The sequence below is a fragment of the Typha angustifolia genome, chromosome 4 (genome assembly GCF_048772165.1).
Source record: "Typha angustifolia cultivar Huaian chromosome 4, ASM4877216v1, whole genome shotgun sequence".
In the NCBI taxonomy this organism is placed as follows: Eukaryota; Viridiplantae; Streptophyta; class Magnoliopsida; order Poales; family Typhaceae; genus Typha; species Typha angustifolia.
In genome coordinates, this window is record NC_133242.1 from 791,329 (window position 1) to 806,935 (window position 15,607).

Genomic DNA, 15,607 nt, shown 5'->3' on the forward strand with positions numbered 1-15,607 from the left:
GCATGCGACAAAGGTAGTACAAACCATGAAAAGTCCTATCAATGTATAAGATTAAAAGCCTGCAGTGATCTCAGACTCCACATTGCAAGCAAATCATAGATTGGCAGGACGATTTGGGGAGGTGTGGAATTAATCCCACATGTGTACTCAGAGATGTAGTTTCTTAGAAAGGAACTTGTTCATCTTTCTCATCTATTCCCTTTTCTGCTCCTCTTTCCACTCTTTTGAGTGATATATATGTCAAGACTTTAAGTGCATTGATGAACCTTTTCACTGATGTCTACTAGGTACCACCTATTACTATTTTTAGTTTTAATTATATCTTTCTAACTATATGTATATATATATATATATATTCTTTCAAGTAGCTAAGAAACGTTTTAACTGTTCTGGATCTAATCAAGGACTGCCAAAAGTGGTGCAGTCCACCTCTAACCACCATTATCTTTCACAACAAAAGTGAAAAATCCCAAACTTTTTGGCTGGAAATTAAGAGTTCATATAATTTTCTTCCCCACTGTCCAGATGCAGAAAGATCTATCCATCTTCCATGATTGATTGAGGAGTTGGCCTAGATTGAAGCTATTGGATCCATTGACTGCTTTTTAGGAAGATCCATGTGGGTAGGGCTGTTCCATGGGGCCTTTTTCAATTTTGGAGGACATAAGACAATGCCATAAAAATCCAAAGAAGAACCAAACTAGTAGCATTTATAGTAGATTGTTTAGATTACTTCTAAATAATGTTTGAACTAAAATGATATAAATATGGAAAAAGAAGAGTTTAATTGAGTGAGATACGTATGGAGACAAACCATAGTCATACTATTTAGTACAAAATGGTGTGGGCTAGCCATGTATTTGTAATGTAGTCGATCCACAATAAAAGTTTGACCACTAATTTGGGCAGATTAGTGTTGGTAAGCAGCTATGACTCCCGCCCTTTCCACGTGTGTCGTTCAGCCTTTTGGGCTGTGGAATGGGGACTCGAGCCATCGTTTTTAGGTTGACACGTCTCATTCTACCACCATAACATCGAATAATTGGGAGCACATCTAATTGCTATTCCTGAATTATTGATCCACTTTGGGTCCAAATTATGGTACAAAATATTATTGTCGTATATGTTATGGGGATTTTCGAACCAAAATGTCATGATTACGATTCAAAACTCCACGTGGACAATTTGTTTTTTGAAAAAAATATTTTGGGTGGTTCTTTGGCATGTAGCCACGTGTACTTTAGCTTTATCGTGCATCAATCTCATGATTAGGAATTCGTAAGATTTAAATGGACCGATCGGATTCTTGTTACGCGGAAAAAATTACATGGTTCCTCTCTGGTGACCATCTCAACCGTCCATCAGATTGAGCGGGCAAGGGATCCACCGTGAAGGCTGACAGGTGGGTGGAAGGGACGGTGTGATTAAATCGAAGGTAGCCACTTGGAAGCGACTCGAGTTCTTCAATCGGAGCCATTAGATCAAATCTCTCTTTTGCGCCTATCACCTGTCCAACGACTCGGTTGTGAGGAGAAAGAGAGATATGACTAGAAAAGGCTTGAGTTCTCGATTTATGGGCCCTTCGTCTCGCTAGTCTTCTCCATAAACAACAGTTCGTTCTCTTTTCTCTCTCGTTCGTCACACTGTCTACATATTTATTTAATTATAACATAGCATCGAGTGAGTCACTTTGATCTCATATAGTGCTATATTTGCCTCTTTAAGGCTTAGAAAACGTCGACAAGGATTTAGAAACTAGGGGAAGTACTGTATTGTTTACAACTCTCGTTTTGCTATCATGCAATGGGACGACTGATATCCTGCATTTTAGTGGTATGAGGAAATGCGCTAATGAGAACGGCATGGAATTTTGCTAAATGTAATCAATTATAATGTAAAAGTGAGGGCGTGGATATATGTCGAAATTGTGAGGCTGCTATTTTTTTTTTTTTTTCATCTCTTTCCCTAGGATCCGTTACAGAAGTCATTTATACTGCCATCTCATGGATGAATGCAGAATTGAATATATTGTAGCATGCATATTGGATTCTATTGAGTTATATCATTGAGGATAAGATGTGTCTTGGATCCCTTGCATCTTGTCGTGTTTTATACTGTCACATATGTCCATACTTGTTTCCTATCTGAATCTTCTGAAGTTGTGTCCTTCATTCTGAGAATTTACTTTGAAATCAAGCCTTTGTACAATTTCTTGTGGGGGGTGTCGGAAGTTTTCTGGCTATGCTAGGTTGTCTGAAGAGTTAAGATTATCCAGTGCAATTATAATTAACATTCGGGATCTCATCGAAGAAAGTTAAGACGCTTCAAGTAAGGTAAAGCAAGAAATCCTGTTAGCGTTTGTCTGAGCTCTAACCAACTGGTTCAAAAACTATATCAAATTTAGGCATATAGGTCTATTATTTTCACTGTCTGCTACACATTATTTTTAACTGTAAGGATGTTCTTCTATTAGAGTAATTCATCTGTTTTATGAGTGCTTTTCTTTTTCTGTTATTTTTGTAAGGTACCTCTACATTTTGATGCTATAAGAATGTAAACGCTCATCAACCTCACGGTACCGTAGCAAATCTTCTAGACATTGATGGACATGCTTGCAGAGCAGACAGGTAATTTGTGCAAAACTTTGTTCAAGTCATTCAGGTGTTGCAATAAATGCCCTCATGACTAGCATGATTGATTACTTGATTTGGTAAATAACACATTCTTTGCTATTGAGTAGCACCTCTAATCGAGTATTCTCTTGGCTTCTGGTTCTCTTGGGTAATTTGTGTCTCTCTCATATTATTATGCTACATATTCACAAAGATAATGGCATCTATGGAACAATGAATACCATTATGTATTTGAGGGCTAATTAGAAATTCTGGCTGAATATTTCATACTTTTCTTTTGCTTAATTTGGCATCTTCCGTTTCTTCATGGGCACAAATCTATTTTAGAACATATGATTCTCAGTAATGTTATGGTTTTGACCTGTAGATAGTTTACCTAATGAAGCCGTTCATTGCCATTCACATTAATGCTGAAAACAGGCTCTTTATGGGACAAAAATGACAATACAGATAGCATGAGCAACTATTCTAAGCTCTACTGGATGTTCTCATCTTTATGTTATAACTCTTAGAAATGTTTAGAAAATGGAAAGACTTATCTTAGTTGGATTTCTTAAGGCAAGAAATTTTCTTAGAAGCAGGTAATGCGTGTTGGATGACCTGATCCTCTGTATATTTAGTTTTAGGTCAATTTCTGGTCATCTTATTTTATGAAGTGCAATGTTATATATGGACTCCTTTCGCTTTCCCTTGTCACAACTCAACCAGCCATGACTAGAGTTAACATATATTAAGTTGACAAGATTATAGACCTCAATTTCTTTCTATTAGGCCCTTAAGTTTGTTGTAGACTGATCCATCGGTTGTCATAATCTTTTATTTTTAGAGTTGGCTTCCAGTGAAATGTCGGAGCAATACCTCCTCAGGGATTAACTATTGTTCCTATCCTCGAGGTCTGAATTTTAGATTAGCTCATCTACTGCAGCAGATATCAAAGCAGTTAAGATTGAACTTTGCAGGTTCATAATACACTGAATAGTGGGTCCATTTCTCATAATTTTATTCCTACATTTGGAATCAATACCTCTCCTCTCCATCCAATATCGAAGCCTAGAATTCTGAATGGATCTTTGACTGTTTTTCACCACTTTTATTCTTTAAGATTCTTTCAGTTTGAAGGGTTTTAGCTATGCTTCTTATGATTTTCGCTTTCCTTCTTCTCCTACTACATCCTGTAGTCCCTATAAGTGGAGGTGAATTTACGTTCAATGGGTTCACTGGTGCTAACCTCACCCTTGATGGGATAGCATCAATTACATCAGATGGCCTCCTAAGGATAACAAACAATACGAGCCAGATGAAAGGCCACGCCTTTTATCCATCCCCTCTTCACTTCCGGAACTCTTCTAATGGTAACATCTTCTCATTTTCCACCACTTTCATGTTTGGAATCATACCTGAGTCTTATGACCTTAGTGGGCATGGAATTGTCTTCTTGATCTCTCCATCCTCAAATCTCTCCAATTCCTTGCCAAGCCAATACCTGGGCCTTCTCAATATAGAAAACAATGGCAACACAACAAACCATATATTTGCCATTGAACTCGATACAATTTATAGCTCTGAGTTCCAGGATATTGATGATAACCATGTTGGAATTGACATCAATAGCTTGAAATCCAACAAGTCTCATACTGCTGGCTATTATGCTGATGATACTGGCTTGTTTAAAACCTTGAGCCTTACCAGTGGCCCAGCCAAGCAAGTATGGGTGGACTATGATGGTGAAAAGATGCAGATAAATGTCACCATATCTCCTATCGGGATTTCAAAACCTAAAAGGCCTCTATTGTCTTCCACCGTCAATCTTTCAACTGTGTTATTCGAAATCATGTATATTGGCTTCTCCTCTTCAACAGGTTCTGTCTTGACATCACACTACATTCTTGGTTGGAGCTTTAAGATGAATGGAATAGCTGAATCACTTGATTATTCAAAGTTACCTTCACTCCCTCGTGCAAGGTCAAAAGACAGACCAAATACTTTGGGAATTTGGTTGCCTTCATCTTTGTTTGCTTTTGTGCTAATGATGGTTTTCACTCTTCTCTTCACCATGAGGAGGAGTTTTAAATATGAAGAGCTACAAGATGATTGGGAGGTCATCTATGGGAGTCACCGATTTTCATATAAGGAGTTATGCAGAGCCACCAATGGATTTAATGACAGCGAGCTTCTTGGTGTAGGAGGCTTTGGGAAGGTTTACAGAGGAGTGCTGCCCACATCTAAAAGGGAGGTCGCGGTGAAGAGGGTCTCTCACGAATCAAGACAGGGGATGAAAGAGTTTGTAGCTGAGATCGTGAGCATCGGTCGCCTTCGTCATCGGAACCTTGTGCAGCTATTGGGCTACTGCAGGCGAAAAGGAGAGCTACTCTTGGTCTATGATTTTATGCCCAATCGTAGCCTTGACATGTACTTGTATGACCAAGATAAACCCACTCTTGCCTGGGATCTGAGGTTCCGAATCATCAAAGGAGTGGCGTCAAGTCTTCTTTATCTCCATGAAAACTGGGAACAAGTTGTCATTCACCGAGACATTAAGGCAAGCAATGTTCTGTTAGACAGTGAAATGAATGGCAGGCTAGGTGACTTTGGTCTAGCTAGATTATATGATCACGGAACCAATCCCCAGACTACCCGATTTGTCGGAACCATAGGTTATCTCGCTCCAGAGCTTGCGAGGACTGGCAAGGCCAGTACTGGCACTGATGTGTTTGCCTTCGGTGCTTTCATCTTGGAGGTTGCCTGTGGAAGAAGGCCAGTAGAGCCAACTGCACAGGGTGAACCCCTTGTTTTATTGGATTGGGTGTTAGAGAATTGGCGAGGGGGTTCACTTGTCAACACAATGGACCCAAGGTTGAGAGAAGAATATGTGCTGGAAGAGGTAGAGATGGTGCTGAAGCTTGGACTGCTTTGTTCGCATCCACTGCCCACGTCTAGGCCCAGCATTCGCCAGGTGATGCAATACCTGGACGGTGGAATGCAGCTTCCTGAATTATCACCAGCTTACCAGAGCTTTAGCAGTCTGGTATTGCCTCAAAATGATAATTTCGTTTGCAATCTTACATCATTTCCCTCCTCGGTGGCAACTGGATCTGTTCTTTCGGGGGGCAGATGATAGTTAGGATATTAAGGTAGGAGATATGATCTACGGAAGATTGTTCCTGTCGTTCAAAGCCGTAATTAACTTTGCCATCTTATTAAGTATCTACCCACAGCCTCTCTACAGAAAAATGAATTGAGATGATTGATGAAACACTGAGCTGGACCAGCGTATAGATTGAGGAAAGTACTCTTTGTCAACTAGGCCATCAACTAGTATCTGACTGAAAGGAAGTTCATACGACAGAAGAGTGGTTTTGGTTGACTAGTTGGATAATTAGTGGGTCTACCTAGAACTCGAAGGCTATGATGTCATGACCTTTAATTTCATCTCTCTGTATAGGATGTATTTTCAAAAATTTAGAACAGGGAAACTCCATATTTGTTGTGCTTGTGCCTAATTAGGAATTCTTGCTCAATCTTTGGACTTGTTTTTGAACTTAATTTTGTCTCTGCAAGTTCTTCGTGGGGCAAGATTTTTGATAGTTGTACATATTTTGTTAATAATATTACATGGTTGAAGTATACGAGGTTTTGATTAGTAGGCATTATGGCTTATGAATGCATCTTTCATCAGTCATTTTAAACAATTAAATAATGAAAACATTTATACGATGGAGAATGCTCTAGCTCGGCTGAGCTTGAGACGAGCTAGCTAATAGGGGCTCGACTCGGCTTGCACAAGTACCAAGTTGGCTTGGGTCAGCTCAGAGTGGCTTATATCTAAAATACTACATAATATTGCCTTGGGTAAGGATAAAAGTATTTTAACCAACTATGTGCTAGAATAATTTTAGATATATAAGCAGAACTATATATATATATATATATATATATATATATATATATTGAGTTGACTCTAGCTCTGCTTGGACCAGTTAAATTTTTGAGTTAAGAAAATAAGCTCGGCTTATTTAGAATTAGAGCCGAGTTTACAAGCCTCACGAGGGTGCAAATCTTTTTGACTAACCCTATATATGTGATATAAAGTTAATGTTAAAGTAATTAAATTTTTTTTATTATTATAATATAAATTGGTGAAATTTTAATCCAATAGACAAAATACTCTACTAAAACAATTTGGATGTATGAAGTGAAAGAAGAAAGAAATAATAATTATTATACTAGTGTAAGTCTAAGTCATTCTTTAGTTATTATATAATTACTTTTTTTTAATTCAATAAGTAACTAAGAGTGCGTGCATATGACTAAATTCTGTCACTGCTGCTGGATTATTTTAATCTACGATATATCGTGTCAGGAATCCTTTCTCTATCCATTGTCACAACTCGGTGATGTGATTTTTCCGGTAAGAAAAGAGACTAGCGCTATTATTTTAAGAAGACTTCATGATTGATGAATAATTCCTACATCGTGGAATAGGTCTGAGAAGCATCTTTGAGATTTGAGCTAATAAAGAGCATTTGTATGTCAATAAGCCCCATTTGTATGTCAATAAGCCCCTTACCCATCTGAGCTAGTGCTCATTGCAACTAAGCAATGAAGTTGATTAACATTCTTTCTAGATCACAGGATTGTCTACTCCGTATTTGACCTCTTTCAATTATTTTCATCGAAGCTTCAGTGCTGTCTTTTTCTTGGGCTGGTCCAGGGAATAAAAAATTGTTTAGATTGTAGACTTGTAGACTACTTTTCTTTGTCCTAAAGTCTTGGCTCTTCAATTCGATCACCTACTAAAAACAAGGTCGAGCCATCAAGATTGAAAGCCCATTAGTCGCCGCACGTTCTCATTCATTTTCACTGTTTTCACTGAATTAAAGTTTGATCCATCGAAGTCTGAAAGCTTGCCTTTAAGTTATAAAGGGAACTTGTCTCTGTGTTTCTCTTGAAAGGTTCCTTTATAGCAATGCTCCTCAGGACTTGGGCCGTCTTCTTCCTCCAACTACTCCTCCTAACTCTTGCAGTCTCTGCAAGTGAAGATGAATTAATCTTCAATGGATTTCCTGGTGCAAAACTGAAGCTTGATGGCATAGCATCAATCACATCCAATGGCCTCCTAAGGCTGACCAACGACACAAGGCAGAAGAAGGGCCACGCTTTCCATCCTTCCCCTCTTAAATTTCGGAACTCCTCGGATGGTAAAATCTTCTCCTTCTCCACTACCTTTGTTTTCGCCATCCTCTCCGAGTATGTGGACCTTAGTGGCCATGGAATTGCCTTCTTGATCTCTCGAACCACAGACCTCTCTAATGCCTTGCCGAGCCAGTACTTAGGCCTTTTCAATATAAACAACAACGGCAACCTAACAAATCATGTATTCGCCGTTGAACTTGATACGATTTATAGCTCTGAGTTCCATGATATTGATGATAACCATGTTGGTATTGATATCAATGGCTTGAGATCCAACAATTCACACACAGCTGGTTATTATGCTGCTGATACTGGCTTGTTTAATAACTTGACCCTTATCAGTGGCAAAGCCATGCAAATATGGGTGGATTATGATGGTGAAAAGATGCAAGTAAATGTCACCTTATCTCCTATAGGAATTCCCAAACCCAGTAAGCCTTTGTTGTCTTCCACTGTCAATCTTTCAAATGTGTTGTTGGAAACCATGTATGTTGGATTCTCCTCTTCAACTGGTTCTGTCCTGACAGCTCACTATGTTCTTGGATGGAGCTTTAAGATGAATGGAATTGCTCAAAAACTCGACTACTCAAAATTACCTTCCCTTCCTCGCACAAGACCTAAAGGAAGATCTAAGGCCTTGGATATTTCATTGCCTTTGGCTTCATCTGCTTTTGTACTAGTGATTGTCGCTGTTGTTTTCTTCGTCCTGAGGAGAAGAGTCAAATTCGCAGAGCTGCTTGAAGATTGGGAAGTCGAATATGGTCCCCACCGCTTCTTGTACAAAGATCTGTTCAGAGCTACCAATGGATTCAAGGACAAAGAGCTACTTGGTATAGGAGGTTTTGGAAGAGTCTACAAAGGAGTGCTACCCACTTCAAAATTGGAGGTTGCAGTAAAGAGAGTGTCTCATGAGTCAAGGCAAGGGATGAAGGAGTTTGTAGCAGAGATTGTGAGCATGGGCCGCCTTCGCCATCGAAATCTAGTGCAATTACTGGGTTACTGCCGGCGTAAAGGAGAACTGCTCTTGGTTTACGACTTCATGCCAAATTGTAGCTTAGACAAATACTTATATGACAGCACTAAGCCATCTCTGGACTGGGATAGGAGGTTCCAGATCATCAAGGGGGTGGCATCTGGTCTTCTATATCTGCACGAGGGGTGGGAGCAAGTAGTGATTCACAGAGACATTAAGGCCAGCAATGTTCTACTAGACAGTGAGATGAATGGTAGATTAGGTGATTTTGGTCTAGCTAGATTATATGATCATGGAACTGATCCGCAAACCACCCATGTGGTCGGAACCATGGGTTATCTCGCTCCAGAGCTTGCAAGAACTGGCAAGGCAACCACTCTCACTGATGTTTTTGCCTTTGGTGCTTTCATACTAGAAGTTGTTTGTGGAAGGAGGCCAGTAGAGCAGAGTGCACAAGACGAACACCTAGTTCTGGTGGATTGGGTGGTAGAGAATTGGCGTAAGGGCTCGATCCTTAACACATTAGACTCAAGATTGGAACAAGTCTACATGGTGGAGGAGGCACAGATGGTATTAAAACTTGGACTACTTTGTTCACATCCATTGCCTTCAGCTCGGCCTAGCATGCGGCAAGTGATGCAATACTTGGATGGCAATGCACCAATTCCTGAGTTATCGCCTACTTATCTGAGCTTTAGTGTTCTGGCGTTGCTTCAAAACGAAGGTTTCGATGATTGTCTCATGTCTTATCCCTCCTCTGTTTCAACTGTATCTGCTATCTCAGGAGGAAGATGATACAAGAATAGTAGACAAAGATTAATATATGATATATAGTTCTTATCTGCCTCTTTGTTGTGCTATCACAAATTCTACAACGGTGTCAGCAGTAACTTGGATATACAATGTACATCTCTCAGAATTAATATCAGGAAGTTAGTTACTACTTACTACGACAGTAGTTTTTGGTTATCTTTCTTTCTGTGAATTTACTTTTGTTATTCCTTTTTTCATTGGGGTAGGCTTGAAGTAAAAAATTTCCATTATCTACCTCTGATATGGGATTACCTTGTTTCTCATCAATCATGTTGATGTTTTTTTTTAGCAAAATTAGGTGGCAGTTGTTTATCATTAGTTATATCCAAATATCCAATCCATTAGAGACAATCCAAATTCCAAAATCTTATTCTTTCAAGGCTAGGGTTGATTGTACCAAGAAGGTTATCACCCAGCTCGAAGCTTCTAACTTTTTGGAGAAAATCTTTTTCTATTATGCCCCTTATCCTGCAAGGTCGTTGACAGGGACAAGTTTTGAAATCTAGGGAGTGATCTGCTCAACCTTGCGTCATATATATATGTCATCTTTCTAACTAAATCTGACAACAGAATATCTACAGTTAGAGTATTGGCTGTCAGAGACTGGCTCCAGATTTTTTTTTTCACTTTCAATTTTAATTCATTTGGTTTATTGAGACAAGGAATTTATATGCATACGACTAAAACTCCATTGGCCAAACTTGTTTCCTTTTTTTTTTCCTGTTATTTTTGGTGTATTATTTTTATCTAGGGAATATCATGTCAAGAAATTTTTTTTTTCTCTCTTGTAAATGAATGTAGATGCACGCTGCACTATGCATCCTGTAGTTGATGTCAGGAACATCAACTAGAATCCTTAGCTGGAATTCTAGTTGATGTAGATGCACGATGCAAGCCTTGCAGCTGTTTATGCAATGCCACAGACATGATTCGAACTAAGGAGCACTTTTTTTGAGGGAAAGAAAAAAATACAGGGAGAACTTGTATGTTAAGAAACCTTTTGTCCAACTGTTAATGTTACTGGACAATGGAGTTGATTAATGCTCTTTCTAGATGACAGGATTTTGCATGTTCTATAATTACTTGATCATCTCTTTCACTAAAATTTCAGAGCGGTTGTCTCTCTCTCTCTCTCTCTCTTTAACCTTCCTTTCAGGGAAGAAAAAAGAAATCTGGACTTTAGAACAAGACTTGTCCTTGTCCTTCTCGACTCTTGGAGCTTATATTTCGTCACATATTTCAGAAAATATCGAAGCCATAAACAATGGAGGTCCATAAGTTGATGGTTCCATATTCAACTGAATATTTAGTCCATGCAAATCCGGAAACTGCTACCCGAATTCTAAGCCCTTCACTCCCCATCGCCATCCGTCACGCCATTGGTACTGATCACTTGCTTAAAGTTCTCAACAGATCTTATTTCCGTGTTTCTCTTCCTTTAAAGATTCCTTTTTAGCTATGCTCCTCCAGAACTTGGACTTCCTCTTCCTCAATCTAGTCGTAAATCTTGCAGTCTCTGCAAGTGAAGATGGATTTATCTACAATGGATTTCCTGGTGCAAACCTGAAGCTTGATGGAGTAGCATCAATCACATCTAATGGCCTCCTCGAGCTGACCAACAACACAAACCAGACGATGGGCCACGCTTTCCATCCATCCCTTTTCAGCTTTCAGAATTCTTCTGATGGTAAAGTCTTCTCCTTCTCTACCACCTATGCGTTCGCCATCGTCCCTGAGTATGCCAACCTTGGTGGTCATGGAATTGTCTTCTTGATATCTCCCACCACCAATCTTTCTAATGCTTTTCCAAGCACGTACTTGGGACTTTTCAATATGAACAACAATGGCAATCGAACAAACCATATATTTGCCATCGAGCTTGATACAATTAATAGCCCTGAATTCCATGATATTGATGATAACCATGTTGGTATTGATATCAATAGCTTGATATCCAATAATTCTCACACTGCTGGCTACTACGCTGATGATACTGGCTTGTTTAAAACCCTGACCCTTATCAGTGGCAAAGCCATGCAAGTATGGGTGGACTACGATGGTGAAAAGATGCAAGTAAATGTCACCTTATCTCCTATAGGAATTCCCAAACCCAGTAAGCCTTTGTTGTCTTCCACTGTCAATCTTTCAAATGTGTTGTTCGAAACCATGTATGTTGGATTCTCCTCTTCAACTGGTTCTGTCCTGACAGCTCACTATGTTCTTGGATGGAGCTTTAAGATGAATGGAATTGCTCAAAAACTCGACTACTCAAAATTACCTTCCCTTCCTCGCACAAGACCTAAAGGAAGATCTAAGGCTAAGGCCTTGGGCATTTCATTGCCTTCAGCTTCATTTGCTTTTCTACTAGTGATGGCCGCTGCTGCTTTCTTCGTTGTGAGGAGAAGAATCAAATTTGCAGAGCTGCTCGAAGATTGGGAGGTCGAGTATGGACCTCACCGCTTCTTGTACAAAGATTTGTTCAGAGCTACCAATGGATTCAAGGACAATGAACTACTTGGTAGAGGAGGATTTGGAAGAGTGTACAAAGGGGTGCTAACCGCATCAAAAATGGAGGTTGCAGTGAAGAGAATGTCTCATGAGTCAAGGCAAGGGATGAAGGAGTTTGTAGCAGAGATCGTGAGCTTGGGCCGCCTTCGCCATCGAAACCTAGTGCAATTACTGGGTTACTGCCGGCGTAAAGGAGAGCTCTTCTTGGTCTATGACTTCATGCCAAATTGTAGCTTAGACAAATACTTATATGACAGAACTAAGCCAACTCTTGACTGGGATAGGAGGTTCCAGATCATTAAAGGGGTGGCATCAGGTCTTCTATATCTGCATGAGGAGTGGGAGCAAGTTGTGATTCACAGAGACATTAAGGCAAGCAATGTTCTACTAGACAGTGAGATGAATGGTAGATTAGGTGATTTTGGTCTAGCAATATTATATGATCATGGAACTGATCCGCAAACCACCCATGTGGTCGGAACCATGGGTTATCTCGCTCCAGAGCTTGCAAGAACTGGCAAGGCGACAACTCTCACCGATGTTTTCGCCTTTGGTTCTTTCATATTAGAAGTTGCTTGTGGAAGGAGGCCAGTAGAGCAGAGAGCACCAGATGAGCAACTTGTTCTGGCGGATTGGGTGGTAGAGAATTGGCATAACGACTCGATCCTTAACACACTAGACTCAAGATTGGGACAAGTCTACGTGGTGAAGGAGGCAGAGATGGTATTAAAACTTGGAGTACTTTGTTCCAATCCATTGCCTTCAGTTAGGCCTAGCATGCGGCAAGTGATGCAATACTTGGATGGCGATGTGCCGCTCCCTGAGTTATCGCCTACTTATATGCGCTTTAGTGATCTGGCACTGCTTCAACACCACGGTTTCGATGATCATCTCATGTACGACCCCTCCTCTGTTTCAACTGTATCTCTTCTCTCTGGAGGAAGATTATAGTGGATGAGGATAGAGTGGTGATATATAGTCCTTATCTGCTTTCTATGTTAGTGTTATCCTAACTACTATAACAGCCTTGGCAATATTTTTAATATACCATGTATGCATATCGCTCAGAATTAATATTAGGAAGCTATTTAGTACAACAATGTCTGCTCCTGTTGATTCCTACTTAGATCCTGGAATTGAAGAATTTTTAGAGAAATTTTTTTTTTAATATCCTGATATCAAACTAACTACTATGGAAGGGAGTAATGCCACAGTCCAAACCTCTAACAAGTTTGTATAACCATGTTGTAGCATTACTCCTTACAGAAGAATCATAACGTCGCCTGAAGATATCAAGTTATATGACCAAGTCTAGTCTAGTACAGCAGCGAAACGTCGCCTTTGCAGCAATTTCTCTGCAATTGGGTGCTTTGCATCCTATGATTGGCTACAAGAGCAGCAAATATGGACGGCATTATTCCGCGCTTTGTTTGAGTTACGGGCTGGTCTCCCAATTTAGTTACGGATCTCTAATCGTGTTCAGTAATTAAATACTATTTTTTAAGCCAAGTTCATAAATAAAACTGGAGAGAGAACATATAAATAAGTGGATTTATTTTTTTTTCTCAAATTATAATTTCACCTTTAAAATAATTTACATTTATGTCTTATAAATTTAATAATAATACTTACTTTTCCTAAAAGGTAACTATTTTTGAAAGTTTTATATTACATCAAAATAATAATGATACTCGTATTTTAAATTCACTCTCATATATCCTCAATTTTTCTCTAAAATGAATATATTTCTCTTTAAAAAAAAAACTTAAAAAGTAGTTATGGGCTTAAGCCTACAAGTAGTTAAGCGCTTAATAACTTACTTTTTATTTTAATAGTATTTACAATACTAAGAACTTTTAAAAATTAATAAATAATAATAGCATTATACGTGAGATTATAAGTGCAGGAGATGGAAAAAAAAAAAATTTATTCTAGAAAAAAAAAAGATAAAATTAAATTGGTCTTATTTATAGTATGGATAAGAGCTTGTAAGCCAGTGACAGATTAATATGCTTCCAAATTGAGAAATAAAAAAAGTGATGTAACTTATAGTATAGTTGGAGGCTTGTAATGGTATAAATTATTCTACCGAATAACTATATACTAGCAAAAATGTACTCTATTCTTCTTAGCCACCCTTCTCAAGTTTTCTTTTTTTTCCTTTCCTCTTCCTAAATCTTGCAGTCTCTACCGGGGATGACGAAATTGTCTTCAACGGATTCACTGGTGCAATCTCACTGACAAACAACACCGGCGAGAAGAAAGGCCATGCCTTCCGTCCATCTCCTCTTAGTAAAATCTTCTCCTTCAAGACCACATTTAGAGAATTGGCATAAAGGCTCGATCCTTAACACGCAAGACTCAAGATTGGGACAAGCCTACATGGTGAAGGAGACAGAGGCGGTATTAAATCTTGGCCTACTTTGTTCACATCCATTGCCTTTAGCTAGGCCTAGCATGCACCAAGTGATGCAATACTTAAATGGCGATGTGCCTTCAGTGCTCTGGTGTTGTTTCAGCACGAAGGTTTCGATGAATGTCACATGTCCGACCACAAGAGATAAAAATGACATTATTTATAATGGGTTGGAGGAAAATGTGAAGCAAGGGTTTCAATGATCACTGGACGATAAAAGAAACTGTGAAACTTTGGAACTTTCTGAAAAAGAAAACTTGGAGGCTTTTAAACTGTAGCAATAGACTTATATGCCCCCACCTTAGTAGGGAAAAAAAAAAGGGTAAATAATACTCGGAGATCATTTCTTTTTCATCCCTTTAACTATCGTACCAATGATCGTCTGAACTTTTTTTTATACATGATGGCTCACTAAATTTTTATTTTTAGTACATAATGATTAATTAAGATATTTATGATAACTTATAAGATTATTATGTATAAAAAAAAATTAGCAAGTGATTGTGAAAAAGAGTAATAGTTCATAGAGTAAAAAAGGTGATACTTATAAGCCTTATAAGCATGCAAACCCGCAAGTCTAGTGATATTTGGAGGCTCACAAGGTACATAAGCTTGCAAGCCTATAATAAATAAATAGTTTTATTTAATATATTTTAAAATTTTAAATACTTAGTTTTATCTTATAGTAATATTTTTGTCTAATGTCATCAAAGCCAAAATGCAATTTGATCCATTAATTTTATATATCATCTATTTACCTATGAAACAATATATTTTTTATTTTTTATATCACATTAAAGATAATAATTATACTAACAGATTAGTTTATAATAAAACATTATATTTTCTCGGTATAGTTCAAACTACTAAATTATGACTAAAAAATAGAACAACCAGTTATATTTGGAACTTAAACTCAAATGAAAAAAGAATGTAGAATAAGGACGGAATAAGATTAATATTAGTATAAATATTCTAATTTCTTATACTAGTATTAGAGAATATAAACTATTTTTTATAGTAACATAATATCTAATAATTATACTTAATGAGATATAAAGTTGTATCCCA

At 38.3% G+C, this 15,607-nt stretch overlaps 3 protein-coding genes across 6 annotated transcripts; all 3 read left to right on the forward strand.

Moving 5' to 3' along the window:
* The first annotated feature begins 1,344 nt into the window (after window positions 1-1,344).
* LOC140759244 (L-type lectin-domain containing receptor kinase SIT2-like) lies at window positions 1,345-6,520 on the forward strand. 4 transcript variants are annotated; one of them, XM_073095750.1, is made up of 3 exons: window positions 1,345-1,612; window positions 2,525-2,627; window positions 4,493-6,520. In XM_073095750.1, the coding sequence occupies exons 2-3, from the start codon at window positions 2,603-2,605 to the stop codon at window positions 5,746-5,748; spliced, it is 1,281 nt and encodes a 426-aa protein (XP_072951851.1). In that variant the 5' UTR covers window positions 1,345-1,612; window positions 2,525-2,602; the 3' UTR covers window positions 5,749-6,520. The 4 variants fall into 4 exon arrangements, with proteins under 4 accessions (XP_072951851.1, XP_072951849.1, XP_072951852.1 ...); XM_073095748.1 differs by lacking the exon at window positions 1,345-1,612 and adding an exon at window positions 1,750-1,833; XM_073095751.1 differs by lacking the exon at window positions 1,345-1,612 and adding an exon at window positions 2,078-2,333.
* A 986-nt stretch (window positions 6,521-7,506) lies between these two features.
* LOC140759372 (L-type lectin-domain containing receptor kinase SIT2-like) lies at window positions 7,507-9,768 on the forward strand. The gene has a single exon (XM_073095917.1). The coding sequence runs from the start codon at window positions 7,600-7,602 to the stop codon at window positions 9,592-9,594; it is 1,995 nt and encodes a 664-aa protein (XP_072952018.1). The 5' UTR covers window positions 7,507-7,599; the 3' UTR covers window positions 9,595-9,768.
* A 1,087-nt stretch (window positions 9,769-10,855) lies between these two features.
* Window positions 10,856-13,217, forward strand: LOC140759174 (L-type lectin-domain containing receptor kinase SIT2-like). Its single transcript, XM_073095661.1, has 2 exons — window positions 10,856-10,994; window positions 11,126-13,217. The coding sequence occupies exons 1-2, from the start codon at window positions 10,877-10,879 to the stop codon at window positions 13,069-13,071; spliced, it is 2,064 nt and encodes a 687-aa protein (XP_072951762.1). The 5' UTR covers window positions 10,856-10,876; the 3' UTR covers window positions 13,072-13,217.
* Window positions 13,218-15,607: the final 2,390 nt, after the last annotated feature.